This window comes from Anthonomus grandis, chromosome 17 (genome assembly GCF_022605725.1).
Source record: "Anthonomus grandis grandis chromosome 17, icAntGran1.3, whole genome shotgun sequence".
NCBI classification, from domain to species: Eukaryota; Metazoa; Arthropoda; class Insecta; order Coleoptera; family Curculionidae; genus Anthonomus; species Anthonomus grandis.
This window is the reverse complement of record NC_065562.1, coordinates 10,245,799-10,270,931: the sequence shown is the minus strand read 5'-3', so window position 1 is coordinate 10,270,931 and position 25,133 is coordinate 10,245,799. Positions and strand designations below refer to the sequence as shown.

Here is a 25,133-nt window from a genome sequence, read left to right as displayed (position 1 = left end):
TAATTTGACTTTTTGATTACCCGAACGCAGTGAGACCGACCCTCAAGATAAGATTGGAAAAATATAATGGCATTTGTAGACAACCCAAAATAGTGTAATTTAGCTAATAGTAATTTATGATCAATGGTGTCGAATGCCTTACTAAAATCAAGTAGGGTTAAGCAAGTTATCTGTTTTTTGTCTTCTTTAATTCTAATATCATTAATAAGGCTTATAAGACTTGTTGTAGTACTAAAAGATTTTCGAAATCCCGACTGACAATCAGGAATTATTTTAATTTTATATAAATATTTAGAGAGTTCATTATAAATGTGACGTTCTAATATTTTTGATATAACTGGTAAAATGCTTATTGGTCTTATGTCTTTAAATTCTTCAGGGGAGTAAATTTTAGGTAAAGGAATAAGAATAGCTTGTTTCCATTCACTAGGATAAATTTTCTGCAAAATACAACTATTAATAATATTAACTAAAGCCTCTAAACAATATGGAATAATACTATTAATCAATATCTATAAGCATCTTGTTGTAATGCCAACTAATTAATTAAGAGATTTTAATTTTCCTGATATATTTTTCATTAGGAATAATTAAATCCTCCCATACCCTTAAATTGAGAAAAATAATCTCTAAATCCAAATATACAGACTAAGTAGACCATATATTCATTAATTCGAGATCAAATAAATTTAGCTTTGTGCCAGATGGCCTTTGACTCTTGTCGTTTATATTTGGCTTTGTGCTTTAGAGAATAAAAGCTCGCGGTCCACCATTATTCCAGTTTCCAGGAAAAGTCGGTCGGTAAAGTAGGAAATTTCGATGTAAAAGTCCAATTAAATTACGTCGTTTTTTGACCTATTTCAGAGACACAACACTTGACCGTGCGTAATTTGTAACTATATACTATTTACGCTTAGATAAAGATAAAACTTGAAATTTGGTTAAGCCGATCCATTTTGAATTAAAAGATATTATACAGAGAGTCCCATTTACAACGTGAAAGAAGATTACACTTTCAACCAATTTATTCAGTTTCCCATCAACATCTGTAAAAACAACATGCAAAATTACTACTAAAATTATTGTGTTTAAATCTTACAAAACAACTTTATTGTCTACTCGTCTAATTTGCTTGATTTTCTTAAGCACGAGCGGCCATTTTAACACAAAAAAAGAACAATTACACCCATTTAAAAATCAGCTGCAACTTGACATTGCATTGTGTTACGTTTAAGTAGCTGCTAAAAAAAACGGCTATGAAGCGAACAATAAAAAGGTTTTATACGAAAAAAAAATGAAAGACAAACGGTTTTATTGCAAAAGGAATAAAGAGTTTTTTTATGAAATTCCTGCCAAGGTTAGTTGTTGGTTATTGTTTTGTTCAACCCGTATGAGTAAACCGATTGGGAAAAAATATAGCTGGGTTCAATGTCAGATACGAGGCGAAGTGAGTAGAAACAATTATAGTGTCTTAGGGTTATACTACAAAATATACATACCAGGTGCTGCGTTTGATGTATTACAGTTAGAGGAAAATCGCGAAAAATAAGCCAAGTAAGTAGCGTAACTATTATTTGTTTGTGTATGTTATTACAGTGTGTATATTAAGGTGGGAAAAGACTAAGCATGTTGAGCAACAGCTGAACAACTGTTGAGCAAGAGTTGATCAACTGTGGGCAAACAAACGTCGATGATTGTTGGAAAACATATCGGCAAACCTGGTTGCTGAAAAGTTAGTTCAGTCGAGCCAAAATGTGCGACGAAAAATTTATGAAAATTAAAAAATCGCGTAACTGCAGAAAGCGACGGTGGTGGCAAAGAAGTATATTCGCAAACAGAAAACGGAAGTTTTTACCAGAACTAAGAATGGAAGATCAAATGCTGTTTAAAAACTTTACTCGAGTTAATGCAACCGCATTTGAAAGTCTCATCGTTATGATTGGACCTAAAATTGCAAAAAAACTAGAAACTTTCGGGAAGCCATATGCGTGAAAATAAGATTAATGATAACTTTAAGGTTTTTAGCCACTGGAGATTCATATGTCAGTCTAATGTATCTATTTCAAATTTCCAAACAGCTAATTGGTACTATAGTTCCTGAAACTTGCGAAGCCCTTATAGAAGCATTGGCAGATCATATTCAGGTAAGAAAAGAAATCAAATTCTTTTTTCCTTATTTAATGAAATAAAAACATATACGAACGTAATATAGTTTTTATGAAATGTCCGTAGAGTTATCCGCTTGGGATCCAATTAGGGCGTCAATAAAGCTATGTTCATTTGGACTATCTTGATCAGAAGGATGTTGAATGGCTTGTTGATGTATAATAAGGAGATGGAGCTGGTGCGTAAGAGAGCGAACTTGAGACAGGTGATACAGTTGGTAGTGGCAAATTCGTTGTTCTTGGAGTAAACTGCCCGTGTGAATGATAAAGTATTCGAAACAAATTTGGGCGCTTTCCCGAGGTTTTTTTTCCTACTGGAACCAACTGCCTTACGGTGTCTCGTTGTGACGGTTCTGATTCTATTCCAATATTATGAGGATCCGAAAGGTTTAACTGCTTTCCAGAACTGTTCTTTCTTATTGTTGCCAACTGCTTCACTGTGTCATGAGGTGTTTCTACTTGCTGTAATTGAAGAATACTTGAGGAACCTTCAGTAAGGATGGTTTCTAATGAATCCTCGTATTGCGTGTTTTCCAAGTCCTGAAACAAAGTATACATGCCTATAGTATGGGTATAATAATAATAGGCAGAGTACATATTTAGATGTTGGGAGGTCAAAATTTCCGATGACTATGAAAACTTATGTAATTTTCCTCAATGCTTAGGAGCCATTGACGGTAAACACGGCGTACTACAATGCCCCTTTAGAAGTGGAAGCGAATATTATAATTACAAGGGCACTTTCAGTATTGTCCTTATGGCAGTAGTAGATGCAAAGTATTGATTTTTATACGTAAACGTGGGATGTCAAGGACGAATTTCAGATGGTGGTGTTTTTAAAAATACACTTTTCGCGAGAAAACTAAACGATGGGACTTTAAATTTACCAGCTGAAAAACTCCTGCCAGGACAACAGGACGGAACAACAACTTTTGTATTTGTTTGCGATGATGCGTTTCCTCTACAAGAAAACCTGATGAAACCATTTCCCAGCGAACATTTGCAGGAGACGTTCCAACGCTCATTTAATTACAGATTATCGCGAGCAAGACGAGTATTGGAAAATGCTTTTGGCGTTATGTCGTCTGTATTTCGAGTTTTGCGAAAGCCCTTGCTTTTGCAACCTACTACTGCTGAAATAATTATTCTTACATGTTGCTACTTACATAATTTTTTAGAAAATACTAAAACAATCATGGGCTGTTATGCTCCCCCTAGAACCTATGACATTGAAGATGTTTCAACGGGCATTTTGGTTCATGGATCTTGGCGAAATGAACCAGAACCTTCATCTACATTTATGAAGTTAAATAGAATTGGTAGAAAATCAACCAGAGTAGCACAGGAAGTTCGAGAACATTAAATGTTTATATCCAAACCAACGGGACACGTATAATTTATTTGTTCCTTGGCCAGATTTTGTGACGCTTTTTGCACATTCCCGTCTAAACTGGGTTTGCAGAACTTTCCATTTCCTCTCAATTTCTTCTCGGGATAGTTCTAGAACGGTCGCTATAATATTAAATGCACCAGTTCGTTTATTTTTGAATGTTCCCTTATAAGCTCTATCAAATTTAGAACTTGGTCTTCTGACCAATCGTGCGACATTTTCAAATGGATTGAACGTTACTCTGCCGATGTACCGCTCTCGAACGCCTGAATTAAACTAAATACATATTGACAAGTTTGCGCACGTATACACCGGCGAAACTGTTGACGCACTGTTGGTCAACCTTTCCTTTGATATACCGCCTCGGGAGCGAACATCATGCAACAGTTTGTCAACAGTTGCGCAACTGTTGACAAACTGTTGCATGTTCAGTTTTGGCAGTAATTATAACCAATATCCAAAAGTCATTATTACTTTTTTCTTTCTTACATAAGAAATACTATATAAAGAACGATGAATTATTCATACAAACGACTCACTTTAAAATTTCTATATTTCTTGATATCGTTCTTATGACAGTTAACTCCTTTCTTATTACCTCCGCATACTTCCTAGAATAAAACAAGAGACATTTTAACCCGCAACAACAAGCAACAGACGGCATTGTGTGCAAAATATGTCTCCTTGATAAATCTTAACACCCTGGCAAAGTACGAATTTATGAGTTTCCCGAAATTCCGTAACATTTATTACGGTTTATTTATGAGTTCCCGCATCCATGTTTTGTATTTCCCCTTTATTTTAGACGCGACATTTCAGCCGAGATAGTTGGTGCAGTCGCATATTTCATCGCGTTGCTAAATTGAATTTTAGAGTTGAATTTTGAGTGATCTCAATTTCATTTCTGATTTTTAAATATGGCTCTTTTTTTTTGCAGGTGTGGTAAAGCGGTCGATTCGTATGGTGAGAGAGGTATATCCACCCGATGTCGAGCCAGAAAACCTGGAACAAAACCAACCACAAGGTAAGATTAATTATTATTATAATTAGGTAATTAAACTGTGATGTACTGAAATTCATTGACCTTTATTTCGTTGTAGTATAAATTTGATTGAGCTTGTATTAGAAGTCATATAAATTTCACATCAAAAAATAAAAATGGGAAAATTGATGATCCCTTAAGAATTTAGTCTCAAGATTGTGAATATCATACTTAATCGAATGCTTTTGAAATATCCAATACGACAGCTTCTATATGTTTGCACCTGTTAAAGTCTTATTTGTTCTAGAGCCTTAAGTTATAGTAAAGTGTGTCTTTGAAACACATACTGCAGTGTTTCTAGTATTTCCAGGTTCCATGTATAGTATATCCAATGTGTAAAGTAACTCTGCGCTAGTCAGATTTTAATTTTACTTAAAGACATAAATTTGCTTTTAATATATTTATAGACTAAATAAAAATAAAGCAGCTCAGCTTCCTTCCTTATTTTGAGTATTAATTCAGTAGTATACATTATAGATGCTTATACCAGAGAGAAGTAATCAATATTCCACATGAATAGGAACGTTTATTCCCCGTTACCGTTACCCGAGTCAGTTAAGGATTTTGTAGAATATATTGAATTAAAGAAAGAATTTGATTAAGACCATGAAAGAAGATTTATTGAATTTAAGAGCAGATCTTAGAATAAAGCAAGAAGAGCAAGACTCACATTTCGAAAGGATCTTAAAAAGAAACAAAAAGAACTAATGATCCACTTTGAAATAACAGTTAAAGACCCAAAGCCACAAAATTTCGCCCGCAAAAAAACCCTCCTAGCTAAAATTAAATTTCCGTAATTTAATGTATTTTTTATTAGGATTTTACTGAATTAAGAAAAAAAGATCAACGTTGATTAAAGAGCTTTCTTACGTTATGATTTTTTTTGAATTTCCCTTAATAAAACACTCTGTATTGTTTTCTATTTTATTTGAAAAATCACTAATTGTACAATATATTCCATTCTGAATCGAGTGATTAGTAGGAAATTTATCTTTTTTATGTTGACGTTATTTCCCATAAGTCGGCAGTACATTCCAACTATGCCCAGAAGCCTTTGTAGGTCATTCATAATGTCCGCTATCAGGACTTTATTGTTGATCCATATGCCGTTTACCTTAATGCCTAATTTATTGATCTTTAAGAGCGTTTTGGAAGATATTTTCCGAGTAAATGTTAACCCTGCATTACCCGCGGGTCCAAAATAGCACCATTACTCGCAAGTGAGCACTATGCTCACTTATACTTTTCACGGCATATTTTGCCTAAAAAATATATCATTGGGCAAAATAAATAAAATTTGGTTACTAACAAAATATTTTATTTTCAAAATTAAAAGAATTTTGGTACATAAAATGCAACAAAAAATTAACACAAAGTTGAAATGCTCGGGCAAAAATGTTTAGGCTAATTAAACCTGAACTAACAGATTTGAGTCAGATTTTACACATTTCGTGCAATAAGTAATAGTATGTTCTTTACAAATTGCTCTTAGGCACTTAGCACATTTCGAACTGGTCTTGCGGTTTTTCTTGCTTGGACAGTAAGAACATTTCGGTCTGGATTGAGGTACCTCCGGTTCTGTTATATCTAGTTTTTCTGTCAAAGGTAGGTTTAAATATTGTTCAATTTGCAAGCTAAGAAGATATGGCAATGTTTGTGTTACACGTCGCATCATATGAGGTTTTACAAGCTGTTCTGCCAAACATTTCAGATATATTCGCCTTGGGTCTTTTGTATCCAGACTGTTGGATCTAAATATGATAAACCCGTTTATACCTGCAATATTGATGACTGAAAAAAATACTGTCATAGGCCACCTGCAAGTGATTCTGGATACAGAATAAATGCATTTTAACTGATCTACTGTATCAACTCCTGATTTATTTCTGTTATATTCAGTTATAACTTCTGGTTTAAATGCATCACCTGATTCAGGATCAATTGTATAATTTTCATGAAATGTAGATAACAGCAAGACATTTTTATTTACCTTCGGCACATAGGACACTAATAAACAATCTCTTCCAAAAGCAAACATACTGCTACATATCTTTCTCTCTTTAGTTGCAACAAAGATTTGCGGAATTTCACGCTTGTTTTTGCGTATCGTTCCAACCAAAGTTAATCTTATATTTTATAGGAGGTCTAGAGCTAAAGGAACTGACGTAAGCCAGTTATCACATGTTATATTGCGCCCCGAGTTTGCTATGGGCTCACACAAACGATGTACTACACTGGCTGGGCTGTTGTCAATCATAAATGGACCCTCTGATTGCTTCCCAGCATAAATTTCCATTTTTATTGTGTAAAATAAACGGCCAATCTGCCAATGCAAAAACTTTAATTCCGTACTTGTTGGGCTTGCTTGGTATATATTGCTGAAAGCTACAACGTCCACGGAACCCTTCCAACATTTCGTCAATCGTGCAGTTTTCCCCTGGAGTGTAACAAGCCTGGCATCTTTCTTGAAACTTTTCAAATATATCTCTTATTGGTGTCGATTTTTCTGTTCTAGTGGAAATATCATCAAAACGTAACAGGCGAAGTAATAAATAAAAGCGATTTTTGGAGATTACCAGCCTAAAGAATTCAGGAGCTGTTGCATCAGTAGCCCAGAGGTCATTCAGATTCGTATGTCTCGATTTTAAAATGCCTGCCATGCACGAGATACCAAAAACAGCTTTAATTTCTTCAGCATCTGTATCCACAGCATCCCTCGGACGGGAAAAATTCTCACGGATACTAGATAGATAAATATTTGTACATCGGACAATTTCGTCATTAATTTGATCCGTTATAAATAAATTCCAAGTTTCAAACGGCGTTAGCGCACTTTTCGCTTCGGGTTTTACTCCCGGTAAATGCGTTATTATATTATGGCGTATAGCACGATTAGTTTTAGGCTTTCTGTTAACTTTCCAATTTGTTTTTCTGTACCTATATAATTTGGGCCATCTTCAGACCAATGCGTAGAAGACACAGAATCGTCCGCGGATAACTCAGAGTCAGTATTAAAGTCCAAATTATTTTCGACACAGTCTTCGTCACTCTCTAAATCCTTTAGTCGTTCTTCTGGAACTCCGTGTTCTCTAGCAAGTAGCTCTTCTTGCTCCAGCTCTTCAAAAATTTTTAAAAGTCTTGCTTCTTCTTTAGCATCCATGTTTAACTCGCCCACCTAGAAAACGATAAAAAACACAACATTACTCCGCAAAAACACAAAATAAACTAGTTCGTTCTTACAGAAATATCTGACAAAACTGACTAACACCGATACTCGCAGGTAAGCAATTCGCTCACTTTCCGACATGCACGCACTAAGGATTTGTGTAGTAGAACTAAACCATAGAGTTATTAAAAGTATGAGAGGGTTCAATCCCATAGTGACAAGTCGGCACCATCTTTACCCTAAACTCGATTGCAGCGTACGGTTGCGGTCTAACCGAACTAAAATAATTGACATTTGTCACAGTCGGTAAAATAGTCTACTGTAATACCGATCCATCATAGAAATGAAAGGCAGGCTATTCAAAATTTTAGAATGGCGCGAAATTTAAAATTATTGACCCATTAAATCAATTTTTAACAGCGTAATCTCGATCACAAACTCTAAAAAATTATGAAATAGCAAGTGTCTCAATTTAATTTTTGAAGAGGCTAAGAGTGATAATGTTTGTAATTTAAGTTTATTATATACATTTTTTAATTGAACTCGTTAGTGTTTTGACATTAAATTCATCAAATTTGCTTTTAAGCTGTTAAGTTAATGCATTTAGGCCCTTCAAAAAAATAAATTGTTAATTGCACTTTTTCATTAATTTTTAGAGAATGTGAAAGAGATTTTACAGCCCAATACGCTATCAAAAAAAGATTTAATGGGTCAATTATGTAAGACAATATTTTAGAGATTAAGTGTAATATATTTAGTCCTATTTTGAGAATTAAATGCTCGATACTAACAATGTTAATTTCACTGTTCGATCAACAAATTAACAAGGGTAGAGGTAGAATTTAAGTCAATTGTAAAGTAAGTTTATAATTTATTGTCTTAAAAGGGATCCTGATACAATTTGTTTTTGTGCTGCTTTAGCACAACACTGTCCATGGTATGTATTTTGCTTTTTACATTTTACATTTTGAGGATATGATACAAAAATTACAATTTATCAAATTTATAAATTAATTATTTATAGACATAAGAACTATATTTCTCAAAAATATGCCCTAAAAATTTAACATTTACTACCTACTTTTTTATACAGAGGGTCCCCAAAAATGTTAGGGGTATAGTAATATATAAAAACTAACCCTGTAATTAAAATATTCTTTATGGAGAGTATGATATTAAAAATTAGTTGACACTGATGTATACCCTAAATTCTAGATGTCATCGGTCCTTTTTCTTAAATATTCAAAGAGAATCCCTGGTTCTTACTCCCATCTTATCGAGGTGAGGTACCTCCTTGAGTAGTGACCTGGTAGAATGGAAGTTGTTTCACTTATTGTGCTTTTGGTACTTCCTAGCAGCAAAACACTGATGATACCTTTCGTCAGACCTAGTAAAAAAAGTTTAAAAAAACTATGTTAAAAAAACTACTATATACAATATATATAAAATGTTTTGAATTGATCAGGAAGTTTTAAAAGAATTTTGTATTCATATTAATTGGTATCTAAAAAAGTTTTGATTAAAAAAAATATATTTGAATTAAGTATATATTATGTAACTGCCAGACTAAATATTATTTTAATTTATAGCTAAAAGATAGAGCCAATAATTAAACATATTATGGGCAAATAATGATAATTTTACAATGAAGACAAATGACTATATATTATTTGCAATTGGGAGAGCACACTTTCTTAAATGAGTATGTATAAAACTAGTAAATAAAATATCATCAAAATGGTCTTGACATAAATAACACCTTGTCGAGGTTGGGCTTAAACCAAGTGTTTTAAACCATTCGGACCTCCTAATAATGTCACTTTCAGGAAATTTAAAGAAAATTTTATTTTTGTATGAATCTTCAATAGGACAATAGTATGTATTAGAACAAGTAGGTGCCTTGCATTTAAAAATTAATTTTCCTGGTGATGACATTATTAGGGCAGTTTTAAAATGGTAAACAACAATTTTAGGTGATGTTGTAGGTCACCTAAAATGGTGGTGAAAACTATTTGATAAAACAAATTACACTCACCCCATCCTAGGGATCTGAAACCACACAATAAAACAACAAAAAAGCTTCTACCTATATGATGAAATTACACTTTAATGACTTTAAGCCACATTTTTGCCTATTTTTTGTTGAGAAAAAAACAAAAGAACACACCTAATGGACGCCCAAATAAAAAGGAATAAGCAATGGCGACGATCGATGATGCGAAGGTGGGTGATGGCAAGGAAAGAAAGAAAATCGATAATCTAATGACAATTATGACAGAAGTTGGCCCTCGATGCCGTCTAACCGAACTAAATTTCTTAGATTAAGTTTCAAAACTTGATGATCAGATTAGGCTACCTTTCAAACACTCTTTTAGTATTCATTTCTCTATGAACTAAACGCGTCGCAGCGTCCAAACCACTTACATATAATTAGTACCTAATACTACTGGTGGGGATTAGGTGGACGGACGGGTCGATAAGTGCAAGACTTTTATTGCAGTGCAGTGCCGAAAACAACGAAAAGGTGAGCGCCGCGCTCACCCTGCGAGTAACGCAGGGTTAAACAGACATGGGAAGAGTATACAACCCTCTTACATCTTTAAGAATTTTCTGTACCTTAGCAACTTGGTTATCAAATCTAACTGCAGCTCATTGGTTCCAGTACAGGTCTTCAATACACCGTGTCGCTTTTTAATCTATGTCAGGTCGTTTATAATTTGAATGAGTTTATGTTGTTGCATTCTATCAATTGTCTTTTTGTAGCCTATAAAACACATATTTCTTCTACATCTTTTCTCTGACCGTAACAGTTCTGAAGCAACACGGGATTGCGACTAGTGCCTCTTCCGTACCGAGACTTCTTTATAGTATGACTCATTAAGCTGATCAAGTTCTGTTGTTTTTTTTTGAAGTGGGATAAAAAGAGATGTGAGTTATTTGTTTGTAAATTTGTTTAAAAAAATTTTTAGCCTCTTAAGGTTTTTATTGCCTAGTAGTTTACCTGAATACGTTAAAACCCAAGCATAAATACTAGTTTTGTCGCTTGTCTGATCTTTACCAAATAGGAGATTTACCAATAATGTGGTATCCTTAAAGAATAAATATACAGTGCAGTGCCTACAGATAACTATTAACAAATGCGATACTCGGATTGATCTATTATCATTATATTGATCACCCTCGACAGATTCAGATTAATTTATGGATAGCTTAAGTTACATAATAAAAACAATTGCATTTGATCCTAGGAAGATGTTTATCTTTATTTGTTATTATAAATTTTAATGTCATACAATATGTATACTATGAGGTAAGCGTATAGTATGTATGAGGTATGATTTAGCCAAAAACTTAAACTTTAACTAAATGAAACTTATCTAGAGGAAGCAAACCAGGCCCAATTGATATATAAAAGGCAACCTGAAACAAGCCATTGATAGCTTCGGACTCTCTGTAGTAGTTTCTCATGCCAGTAAATCTGGGTAAATAATTTATAAATTGCGTTATTATTGATCTTAGACTTCCAAGTACCTCATGGCTTGAAAATAAAGTTATCCTAAATAAGACAACTTATTACTGCAGATAGTGACCTCAAGGAGCGTCCTAAGAAGCATCGGTAAAGGGCCAGTAGATCTTTACCTGTTTATTCAAAAACTGATGTACGGATAAAGTCCTGATTAAAGTCCGACGATAAAGCAGGAAAGTATAATCAATGCTACAAGAAAAATAGGTCAAACTCATTCAACTGACTCAAAAATAGCGATGTTACTTCCAGTAGTAAGGCAACCCAATTATAATGTATATGTATGTATAAGTATAACTATATGTATTATATAATTACTTATAAAATATTCATCTGTTTTGTCTCTTGTACCTCATTTGCAAATGACCTTACAATACTATACGAAAAGAATCTGATCATTCAAATTAGGCTAATTTTTGGTTGTATGCATTGAGTTTGCCCTGCAATTTAGATCCAACTATTCGGAAAAAAAAGAGCAGGAAATGGGTTTGGCATTTGTAAGGACATTAAAGTGCCTTATGTTGATTTAAATCATATTTTATCTGAATTCCTGGCATAGATTTTTATTCTTAAGTGTCTCATGTATTGTTAAAGTGTAAAAATATTATAACGCCTTATCACTCGAATGTTCAAAGTGTACATATATTAACTTTTCGTAATCTTTTATCTGTTACCAGAGAAATCTGTATTCTCTGAAACCAAAAAAAAATAAAAATCACCTGCCTGTAGAAACTAGACAATTAACCCACTATTATTTGCTTTTCAGAAGAAGAGTTAAGAACCTTTTGTTGCCATGCATTCTATACGACTGATGGTTATTTTAATTTAAATTTCAATTAAGGTCAACGATAATTAGTATGTATTTAATTTAAATTTTAGTTGTATGGGATATTTTATTGTTATATCGCTATTGTTATATATAAACATATTTTCGCTTAAATTCAATCATACTTGCTTGTCCTACAGAATTGGAATAGTAATTTTGAATCCATTAGTCTAAAAGTCTATTGGTTTTGTTGAAGAATTTGCAGTTTTCATCTTCATATTCTAAGTTCTTCTTTTTCAAGCAATTTATAAAAATCTATACTGAAGTTATATAGTACTTTATAAGTATCCTTGTTTTATACATAATATAAGTCTACTTGAACAAGAAAACGAATAATAGTAAATATTAGAAGGATGATATTAAATAAACGTAATTCCTGCTCCTGCTCATTCTAATCTTGGAATACATATTATGAACGTTAACACTTTGACGTCGGGTTTTTTTGTTCATGTTTGGTGGAAATTTTTGCTTGCTCAACTATTTAAAAATTGTTTAAGAGGTTTTTAATCTTAAAATATTTTGTTTGTATATGGGTTACAATGAGGTGTGTTTACTGTAATGACACTAGGCAGTTAAACCAAATTGGTAAAAAATACATTTTCATTTCTATAAAAATAATTTGTTTATAAATATTTCATTTGGTATGATATTGACGAAAACAATTTTTCTTGTCCGAGAGGCACAGGGCAACGTCTCACCTAAAACAATAACAACAAAAACTATTAATGTTAATTTATTCGCAATACTCAACAGCTATGTTGTACATATGTTCTGCCTTAGTACCACAAAAGCCACATCTTGCTGGCTTGCCGAAGTACCGAATTTTTTAGGGTATAGTAAATCTTGTTCAGCTCCCACGAGTTTTATACCTGCCGAAAGTACTTGATTAAAATACTTGACTTTCGATCGACCTTATAAAGAGTTTTAATCATATCCGTCTTATCTACGTATCCCATATGCAAATAATACCTTATTATTAGTTTAGGACAAGTAACGGTCTGGGTGGAGCCATCTTTTTTTTTTGCGGGAAGCCCATTCATTTTTGCATTAATCTAGATAATTAGGTAAAAAATGCACTGGTCTATTATCCATACCTTGTAAAAATATCAATCCATTAGTATTAACCCTTCAATCGACTTCACCCTTTTTTAACTGCTTATTATTTAGTAGATCATATCATAGTGATGACTTTATATTAGAATTAGAAGTTGTGAATGCTTATCAGTTTGAAATGGATGTATATAATCGCATATTGATGACGTAAACTGAAAAATTTCTAATTCGGAGAGGGTGATTAATACCATAACTTGAGAAAAAATATGGAGAAACTGTTTTGATGCCCATAAAAAACTGTAAAATATATTGTCAAGAAATTCTTCTAGCAAGGACGTTATCTATTCAGAAGGAAACTACTGTTTTGGTTTAAATGAAAAACTTGAAAGAATATTATTAACACTTGAAACAAGAAGAGGACATTGGCGTATGCTTTAAAGTAGTTGAAGTCATGATAAATGCTGATGGAATTGGCCATTCAACCAGACCAATAAAGCAAAGGCTAATGTCATCTTGATTCTTGTCTTATTATAGATTTCTTAAAACAAACCTATTAAGAAATCTATAACAATTACTTTTTATTATATAGGAACCTTTACTCTAGTGAAGTACGTTAACAAATCGCATAAAGAGTTCATAAACGGTAATATTGCTTATAATTTAAAACATAATCTATTATTTATGAATATTTATCATGTAAATATTTTTTGACGACGCCACTGGCAAAGATTTCTTATTTTGATGAAATCAACAATGCGATCGAGCGGCGTTGCAATATTGTTGCCTTTTTCTCTAATATACATTATCTGCATTCTTTTAACTTTGAAAATTGACTTTCTTATAGAGCATCCTATCATATTTTATGAAAAAAATCCTTCATATTTTACTAAAGAGGAAAAGCAGTATTGTTTTGTGCTTGTCAAAATAAGTGACAAGTTTTTATGACATTATAAAGTGTTTTTATGCCATTTCTTCACAAGCATTTGGCATCATTACATCAGAGATGTATAGTGCAAGCAAACAAATTGATGATTAAATAAATAAGGTCGCATGGAGATATAGAACCATCTCAGAGTAATTGGAGATCTTTACTTGTAGTAGAAAAAAGGAATAAATCTACAAGATTTTGTGTGGACTATCGACGACTAAATTACCAAAAAAGGCAGTTATTCTCTATCAGGAATTGACTGATCTAAAGAGTAGCTACTGGTAGGTAAAAATGCATCCAAAAGATAAGGAAAAGACTGCATTCTCGACTGGAATAGGACTTTGGCAGTTTACAGTCGTACTCTTTAAACTCTGTAGTGTATATTCAAAAGGTTTATGGAAACTGTGTTGAACTGAAATGAATTTTTTGAATTGAACTGAAAAAAACTGAATGACGTAATTTTTTCAGGATCTCTCTATACCCTCCGGCCAAGGAAAATTATTAAAAGATTTAATCGCACTTTTAAAACCTATTCGAGGATTATGATAAATTCTATGCAAACGAACTGGGATACATGCATGCAAGCATCCTTATATGCAAACATGGGAAATATCCTTCTTCTATCTACGAGTCTACTGGAAAAAACTCGGCAGAAGTTGTCTTCGGTGATAAAGTTTGTTTACCAGTAGACATTAATACTGGAAGAACCGACAAGGCTGAAACCCTTGAGTAGTACGTCGATCATCTGCAAGAGTGTTTGCAAATGATCCATAAAGAGGCACGAGATAAACTTTATCTAGAAAGTAACAAAATAAATTCACTTTATAACATAAAGGCAAATTCTACTGTTTTTAATCCCGGGAACAGAGTCTGGTCACCAAAGTTCTAGAAGGATTACGAAGGTTCATTTCATGTAGTCACCAGAATCAACGACGTAGTGTACAGCATCCAGTGACGCCTGACGACAAAGATGAAAATTGTAAATATCGTCCATCTAGCGCCTTATCATAAATCAGGCTCCTGGAGGTTTTGATTGATTGGAACGATCAAACTTAAGAAGAAAGCAATGTTATGACAATTCAAATACGAATTCTCATCTTTTCTTAGTTTTTGCACTATTTTGCTTTTATTTGGTAATTCTTTTCTAGAATTAATATACTTTCTTACTTTGACTATCAGTATTCTCTTAAAATTATTGGTCTTCAGCAGCAAAAATAATGCAGAAAATTCTAAGCATTTCCAAATTGTTACAATGTTTCATTTTAATCATTTTTGTTGTTTACCTTGGAAACAATTAATGACAGTCAACGTGATTCAGGTGAAAGTTTTGACGTTCCTGACATAAAAGTGTATTTTTGGAGTAAATGTGTTTCACTACACGTAATATCCTGCCAAAAAAAACTGGGACAGCAAAATCTCTTAAAGCTCTTGGTCTATTAGAATAATATATTTTGATGTTGTCAAAGTTAATTAAATTTTATGACAGCCGCGTTAACAAAATCATTCTTTTAAAATGCCTGCATTATCTCCTCAACAAAAAGCGATAATTATTATATATTCGTCTGATGGATGGAATTCCTAGAAGAAGAATTGGGTATTAGTAAAAATACCAATTCCTTAGCTAAGGCAAAAATTGCAGAATATGGAGCTATTGTTCTGGTCGACCAAAAATTTCAAACAATTTTCAAGATAGAAAGTTAGTTGGCTTTCTAAACAATCCGTTTGAAACAGCAATAAAGGCGAATGAAGACACGCATTTTCCTGGTTCTACTAATACAGCTCATAGTAGGAAAAGAAATTCGGATATCAAAAGTTACTGTGCAACAAATAAAATATTCTTGACTGAAGCAAACAAACAGAGAAGATTAGAATTTGCCCATCAATATGCACATTAAAACAACATATGGGAAACGGTAATATTTTCGGATGAAAAACCCTTTTAATCGTGCAATAGTGGTAAAATCTGCATTTACAGGCCTTCTAATACCAGATATGATGAAAGATATATACATAAGACTAATCAAGGTAGATATTTTAGTATAAACGTTTAGGCCTGGATTAGTTTTAGAGGACCAGGCGTTTGTCAAATAGTGTAGAGACTTAATGCCTTAGGATATTGCAATATCCTGAACAATGTTATGATGCCATCGGTTGGTATAGTCTATGGGCAAGGCTTTATCTTCCAACATGATAATGCTTCTATACAAACAGCCCCTATAGTTCAAAACTATCTAGTCGAAAGACCAATTTATGTTTTACCGTGGCCCTCGAAAGGCCCTGATATCAACCCAATTAAAAACGTTTGGGGTAAAATGGCAAAATATATGTGTAAATATATGTGTAAATATAGTTTTGGTTTATTTATAAAATGTGTTCCAAATAAACATAAATATCGAAAAATAAAAATATTTTGTATTAATACTATTATTTAAATATGTAGTTATTAAGACTCCGAAAATTCATAATGCGTAAATATGCGTACCATACTCAAGGAATGCGATTTACTACAATAGACTAGGAGACAATTCCCTAAAAGACAATTTCGGCACGATGGTACATGTTTACAATATAAATACACCAAATTAAAAGGTTGCAAAAAAGTCACAACAAAATAAAAAAAGTGTTACAACTGCAAATCAAACCACGAAAAAGTTTGAACAAACAACATCAACTAACTCAACCCTAGTGTAAGAACTTTCAATAAAATTGAGTTCTTCATAAAAAAAAATGAAATTGATAAAGATTCATAAACTTTTTTGCACTAATAAAACTACAAACATAGCGTTACTGTCAGATGCTACGCCAAACGTGTTCTAATAAAGACAAAACAACGTTAGTATATGGCATCTTAAATGCATGTCACGCCTTCCAGAAACGATGGGGGTCGGTATAACGAGACATTTCCTGAGGGACGTCGGCGGGCGACGTGACGCGACGTCCTACAGAGGATTTTGGATAGCGCCTGATAAAATCTACCCAGGCAGGTTGACGTAGGTACGGGTTAAGTTGAGATAATGTTATTAAAGGTAGGATTGGGTTTTGTAAGTTAAACTTTTGGATGCCATTACCATAATGATATTATCCTATGGTTCACTTGCCTTTATTATTAGCAGCTAGGGGAGAAGGCTCCATGAAATTATCTTTAATATCTAGTATTTACTCTGGCTTAGTATATTCAGTTAATTAGAATGGAACATTTGGTTAATTGAACTGCCTCTCAATTAAATTGCATAATTCTCCTAGCGGAGACAGACACACATAATCTTAAGTAGGTCCGCCTGGCTGGGGCTTAAACAGGCTTAAAATATGATCTTGTACTATTACGATTGTACTTATTTCGAAAAGATTATTTTTAGATTATTTTTTAAGCCAACTAGGATTGGTTTCACCGACTTTAAAATCAAGAAATATAGAACTCATCCTAAAAGCGATTTTAGCCTAATTACTATAGCTTAACGTCCTTTCTTTAATTAGCCTATGAGAAGAGCAAATCGACTATTAAGGCATTGCACAAAACAGTTCAAGATATCAAAAAGCCTTTGGAATCTAAGGAAATAGCCCAGGGTGTATTTATGGACATTAAGGAGGCCTTGATACTCTCTAATAGAGGAGCTGATCTGGAAATAGTATGATGGGTCAGCTGTATGCTGAATCAAAGATCTATTAGCGCCTCATTTGCATCCACGAATCTCAATGTCACTGTAGTTAAGGGATGCCTACAGGGCAAGGTACTATTTCCCTTTTTATGGTCTATATTGGTGGATTTCCTCCTTAGGGCACAAGACCATCGTCTACGCGGATGATAATGCCCTAAATACGATATGTGAATGGTGCACTAAGAAGGGACTATCTATTATCCCGGCGAAGAAGTCCATTGTACCATTTACCAGAAAAAGAGTAATAAACAGCCCCAGTCTTTCGATGAGCCGCATCGAGATCGTTTCCAGGAAGAGGGTAAATCTGAGTCTCGTCATGGATTGAAACTTCACTTGGACCTCGAATCAGTACTGGGAAAGGGCATGAAGAACCTTTGAACAGCAAGGCAACTACCTAATAGTTTTTTAATAGCCCCAAATGACCTATTTGATATATCCAGATAGTGAGACCCAACATACTGTGCCCTATACAGTATAGTGGAGAAAAATCGAGCAGAAGACAGCAATGCTGAAACTGTGTGCACTAAAAAGACTCGCATGCGTCACAGAGGCTATGAAATCGACCCTATCGCTGGGCATGAAGGCTCTTTTCATCTTAACACCGCTCAATATCGCTCTACAAGAGGAGGCAGCAATCTCCATCTACAAAAAAAACTAACAGTTATCTCTTTTGCATCCTTACTAATCATCTGGCAATCCTAAGAGGAATCTAAGATATACTTGGATTTCTGAGTGAGATGGGTGACCATATGGACCCGGTATACTGTTTAGATAGGAAATAATAAAAGTATCCTTTTTTCTACAAGGGAAAAATACCACAGGAGGCTCATTGACCTGGCGACTCGTAATTAGATCACTTAGGGCCATGTACCAGGACATAGGGATACGCCGGGAGTGAGATGGCAGACATCTAAGTATTAAAAAGGGGCTGAGAGAAACGTTATTCGATCCAATTCATTTTTAAGTTCAACAAAGGTAGAACGCGTTCATCTCTTAACAAATGCGCATATAATAAATGCCATAAAGGAAAAGTTTAAAGGTAAAGCATACCTATTAAAACTGTTTGATGATCAATCTAAGACCTCGAAAACCGGTCTTGGAAGTGTACTTAAAAATATTAGGATCAAAAATACTATTTGCCTTGGAGACTATAAAACCGGGTAAATCTGCTGGTTCTGATCAGATACCTATAAAGCTTATCAAACTTTTTGATTATAATGTAATTGACATTCTTCTGAATCTCTGCCACCATATTTATGCTAAGGAAGAAATTCCTAAACAGTTGTTATCACCCACTATCTAAGAGAATGCTCAGATTACAGGATCATCGCAGTTATGCGCCATATCTTAAAGCTGTTCTTAAAGGTCATTCACAAAGAATTTACAGAAGACACATAAGAGGACACAGCGAAAAAAAGACATGATAAATAGAAAATTTGAATTTCGCAAAGGTCCTTTTTAAGATCAACTTTCTTTTTCAATACTGTATCATTCAATATAAACAAAAAACTGGCAAACACTATGTTAGAGAATATGTATATATCTAGGAACTTGGATGGATCAATCAGGTGACCAAACAAGAGAAATATTAACGAGGATAGAGATAAAAATTAGGATAAGGATATTGCGCCTTTACATTTTCTCTATTTTTTTGTATGGAGTTGAAGCATGAACGGTCAACAAACACCACATAGACATGCCTTTGAAATGAGGTGCTAACATAGAATATGACGTATTCCCTGGACCAATAAAAATACTAATTCCGAAGTACTGAACCGGATGCAGAAGAAGTGCGGAAACATTAATACCATAAAAAAAGCTTCAATATCAGATACTCAGATAGAGATGGAGGACAGAAATACGCACTTCTTCAGCCAATGGTCTAGGGAAAGATTAGTGAAAGACCGAGTATTGGCAGACGCGAATTAAGGAGAAAATTGCAAAATGGTCCAGGATAACGCGAGATTGGAATGACATCGATAGGTTGGTTCACTGCAAAAAGTTCCTGAGCTTCCACGCTGAAAGGGCAAATCTAGCTCCAAGACTCGACAGAATTCCCGAACAGGGCCGAAGGTTTTCAGACAAAAGAGAACATTAAATCAATAATAAGAAATTGGTCTTAGCTCCCGCTTTCGTTATTAAGAAAGCTTTCGAAAAAGCAATATACTTGTGATTTACAGGTTAGGAATACGTCAACTTCCTTGGTCAATTTGATCAGATCTGCCTTGCAGAGGGGATCACGTGTTTCACTCAAGGAGACTATTAGGCGGAAATCGGAGTGAGTGGTCTTTTAAGACGCCTCGAGCAGGATGTATTTTGCCAAGCGTTCAATGATCCCTTTCTGGACATTTGGATATGCCAGTTAAACCAAACGCGCAATTTCAGCTTCAAATTCTTGCCAGAACTTCTACTTCTTCTGGCACCGATTTAATAACTGCATATAAAAATTTTGACGTCTAATGTTTTTACGATTCTCTATAAAATATCTCAAAAAAAGCAAGTTAGTTATAGGTCATAGTGTATAAAAAAATTAGATATTTAATAAACAAATTTCATGAAAGGGAAAAATACAGGGTGTTCTATTAAAAAAAACGAGTTGTTGCATATTTTATTTCAGTAAATTGCTAAATTAATATTAGACACTGCAAATAAAAACCCTGTAAGTAAAAAAAAAGTAACTAGACTAAACACAGCAATTGCTATAAGAATTTTAATGAAATATTAAGACACTATAAAATCCTATAAATACGAATTATGTCGCAACGCCCTAATGAAATTTAAAAAATAAAGTATCAGTGTAAAGCTATTGTTGTTCTCAAAAGCATAACGCCATGAAACAAAGGGTGTTCCATTTAAAAAAACTACATACTCTGTATATGTCTAGTCCTGTATATATTACCAAGTTAGCGGAAAAGGACTTTCCCGTACTGCCTCTGAATAGATCGAGGCAATACCATTTGGCTGAATGTATCCTATAAATCAGATATACCTAGTAGGCAAGAATAAAAAATAACTGAAGTGCAATTCCAGCATCGAAAGGACTTGTAAATGCGATAGGCAAATGGTACTAGAATGGCTTGCACAGGACTCTCGCACGCGTGTACTAAATCTATATATATAGACACGGGAGAAGCTTTCATATTGGACAATCATGCAAATGCCTTTTGAACGGAGTAATTCGTTATTTTAGAATAGCAATATGGGCAAAGTAATGAAAAAAACAAAAAGGAAATATTCATATGCTGTCACACCCAATCGGCCTTTAAGAACCATCTTATCGCTAGAAACTAGAGCAAAGCTCGTAGAAGAGTTCAGGGATATGTAAAATCGCTAGGAGAGCGAACTATGTAGAAGGAAATCATTTCGAATATGCTGGGTCGCAAAACACGGTAAAGTGGAGGAAAGTGAAAAGGCGGATGAGTTCGCCAGACTCCGATTACCTCTTCAACCCACATGGTCGGAACTTTTCTTTAAAATGAGTTAGAGGCATCTCATCCTAAATGAAAAAGCTAGAAAAAAACTACGCTAAATTGGATAAGAAATAGCAAGTGCAGACATGTTAAATCCTTAGAACATTAAAAGACTAAAATCAGTAAACACAAACTTTGTTTAAGTTTAACATGTCCTTTTAAGAGCAAGAAGGTGTTACAAAAATATTTACCGATTCTCTGTTCTTTCCTTTTTGATTGAAACAGGAAAAAGGTCTGATTTGAGTGTTTTTGTGAAGTTTTATAATGGTAAAAACTTTTTGACGACGTCACTGGTAAAGATTCCTTGTGTCGGTAGCATAAACAATGCGATCGAGCGGCGTTGCGATGTTGTTGCCGTTTTCTTTAATATACGTTATCTACATTCAATATTGTAGTTATATTCATTTCACTTTAAATATTGACTTTTTTATAAAGTATCGTATCATACTTTACTAAAAAAAATGGTTCTAATTTTATTGAAGGGGAACAGTAATATTGTTTTGTGCCTGTCAAAATAAGTGATAAATAATACAATCTCAACACAGCCTTTGAACTTTTGTTTTAGAAAATTCTAGCTCATCTAGGATATCCTCAGAATAATTTTTTTAATAGCAGTGCTTTTCATACTTGTGTTTCATTCAAATCAGTATATAAATGGAACTTGAGATTCTCAGGTTTTTTAGATATCAGTTTTTATCGTTTCTTGCAAAGGCGCATGATTTATTTAAGGGATTTGCTCTAAATTTTCATCACTTGGTACTAAAATACGCTAATGATTAGATTGGTTTGATTACTTTAATAAAAAAAAATTTACATATCCATATCTCGATCTAATGCGAAAAAGATACTCTATAAAATATAGAATACTGACGAATCAATTGATTAATATGTTGCTGTCATGATTAAATCCTTTGTGAGAATGCCAACACCAATGGATGAGAACAATCTAACATTCTTCCTATTTATGAGGAAAGATTGATTCTTTAACCTGAAAATTGAATAGAACAAGAACATTAAAATAAAAATTAAAAGAGACTAGATTCAATATTGAATGCTATATACCTCTATAGAAAATTTGAGGTGAGTGGATTTAGTATTAAACGATATGTACCTTCTTAGTCTGGAGATCTTTCTTTAGAGCTTGATCTGGAATCATTCTACTAGAAAATCGAAGCATTTAGTACTTAAAGAGATGTGTGTTCTCCCTGCAAGTTCTTCGAGTAGTAAGGAAAAAGCTTCCCGTTGTTTCTTTAAGTATGGCCAACCAAATCACTTAGCCAAATAATGTACATCTGGTATTTTCAAATGTCTTTCATGTAAAAACATTGGTTTTTACATAAAAGGGGTACGCGAAACTTGAGGAGAGGTCAGTTTTAGGTTAAGGCCTGTCTTCGAATGTTAAACCGACCCTTGTTGATAATACCTGTGATTTATAATGTGAATAGTGATTTGAAGCAGTAGCATGTTTTAGATTACATTTTGTCTTATGCGGATCCTGGTGAATGTCCGTATTGGGATTTAGTACCCGTATTGAGTTAGTATATTGGAATAAATTTTCTTTACTGTAAAGACTGGAGTAAGAAGAATTTTTGTTGGTTCAGTATTAGCACTTATTAGGATCACAAATGTTTTCAAGGTATTTGAGTTGTATTTAGTTTTTAAATTAAGATATCAAAATTTGATTGGGCTTGATTTTTTGAAGGTATTGTATCGGACATATGCCATGGAGACTGGTTTTTCACCTAGTCCTGAAATTCGTTCCGCAAATTAATCACATCCATGGTTACTACTAAAAAAAAGCAACATCTCAATGTTATAGTGTCTGGTTATTTTAATAAAATTAGACAAATTTAGCTGCACTGCAATTCAACATAATCACTACAAATAGTCCCTCCAATAAGCCAAAGTAACACCCTGTTTCTTCTTAAAAACAAAAACGTTAACTTTATATCAAAAACTTCAAACAATCGATAAGTTAGATAAAATTCTTTAGGATGGTACTGTTGAGCCTTACCAAATAATAAGCAAAGATTTTGTGTTGATTTTAGGACGGTAATAATGTATCTGAACGTGATACTTATCATATACCATATATTATCTCTACTCTAACTTGATAGTGCGCGATATATGTCATCTTAGAGGAAAATAGTAAACAGTATTCGGCTTTTATTATTCCTGAGCGTGGTCTTTTTCAATTTGCTCGTTTACCTTTTCGACTTCATAATTCCAGCCACATTTCAGACATTAATGGATACCTTGACACGATGTAGTTTTAATAACCCCCGACATGAGACATGTTTTGTTAATATCTACTCCGATTCTAGATTGCTTTAATTTTGGTAAGGCACTTATTTTGCAGTGAGAAATATAAATGTGCATCAGGTATTATAAGCGGTAGATACTGGAATTTAAGATAACTTAAACTTGAATAAAATTTAAAAATGATTTTCTTTATTTTAATTAGTTAAGCCGTAGATAACACCCTTGCTATTTATTAATATACTTGCTTGGTCATATTTTTAATCCAAGATTTATTTGCCACCCCACTGTGGATAAACCCAGTTTTATAGGATACTCTTATTCCAATTTTATAAAACCTCCACAAACATTTTCAACGATTTTAAACCGCTATTCCATTGACGATATCCAATAAAGAAACTTCAACAACATCTCAAAACATATTACAAACTCCTAAATAGAAACTCATTCTGGCCCTCGAAATCGAAAATGAGTTCTTCGATTGCAACATCCAGCTTCCAAGTCAAGCATCCAATAATTCAGACGGACGTAATTTGATCAGTTTCCGTCGCTGCTTCTCTGGCCGTCGATAAAGCCGTAGCTGATTACGTAGCTAAAGCAACGACGGTGATTGAGTCTGGAGGTTCGGCAACCGCAAAAGAGGCGAAGCTCAGCTACTATATTTGAGTAATAAAAGGGCTAATAAGAGGGTGTATAGATCGTTAGAATGGTCTGCAAATATTGGATCTTTTATGGCAAAATAAATTTGTAATGTATAGTTTTTTATTGGGTAGTATTGAGGGAAAGCTGGAGAAAATATACAAGAGAGAAAGTTTATATAAGTAGTTGCAAAATAAAAGGGTTGATTTTAAATATTTTAGCTTGAGCAGTACATTAATATTGACAGCCCTAGTAGGTGTGTACATCAGGGTGGGTCGAAAAATAGCTTTTTTCAAAAATTTTGGAATTTCGTTTTGGAGTAGTGCGCAAAAGTTGCCTTTTGTTATTCCAAGATGCGATAACCCAGATGTGCGATAACCCACATCCTAAATGTTCATTTCTGACAAAAGTAAACATTCAAAGCAAAGTTTTTCATAATCTGTCCGCTTTTAATGGCAAATTATAAAACTTACGTAATACATTATTGTTATTATTATTATTATTATTATTATTATTATTATTATTATTATTATTATAATTATTATTATTATTGTTATTATTAGGTATTAAGTTACTGGGCTGAATACTGTCCTGTATATTATTTTATGTGCACCTGACCAAAGTTTACTAAATAAAATACTACTATAATAAAATAATAAAATACGTATTTTATTCAGTAAACTTTGACCTGACCCAGGAAGCCAGTTGCCAGGCGCGGGTGAATTACGCGACTCAGTCAGTTGTTTTGAATGTTTCGGGACGGCACGGCCGGCGTCCTATATTTGTATCGGTTGTCGCGTCTATGATTTTGAATAAGAAGTTCAAAAATTCATCAAGTCATGAGTTTCTCAAAAACGTGGTATACAAGACGAGATGCCGAGTGTCCTTTAGTTGGATCAGCGGCAGATTTCAAAGGCAATATTCTACCTATGCAAGAAGATGCTCTGAGGTGCTTTTTATGGATAAGGTATACCCTAAAACCGCCAGATTGTGGAAAAGAGCCAACAGTTTCAAAA

General features: G+C 33.7%; 1 protein-coding gene across 3 annotated transcripts in view; it reads left to right on the top strand.

Moving 5' to 3' along the window:
* The window catches only part of LOC126746201 (uncharacterized), a 172,414-nt gene that overhangs the window by 99,370 nt on the left and 47,911 nt on the right, over nt 1-25,133 (top strand). For all 3 annotated transcript variants that reach the window (XM_050454353.1, XM_050454354.1, XM_050454355.1), the window contains one exon: nt 4,493-4,579. In XM_050454353.1, the coding sequence (XP_050310310.1) occupies nt 4,493-4,579 (87 nt within the window). The remainder of the gene's footprint in view (nt 1-4,492; nt 4,580-25,133) is intronic.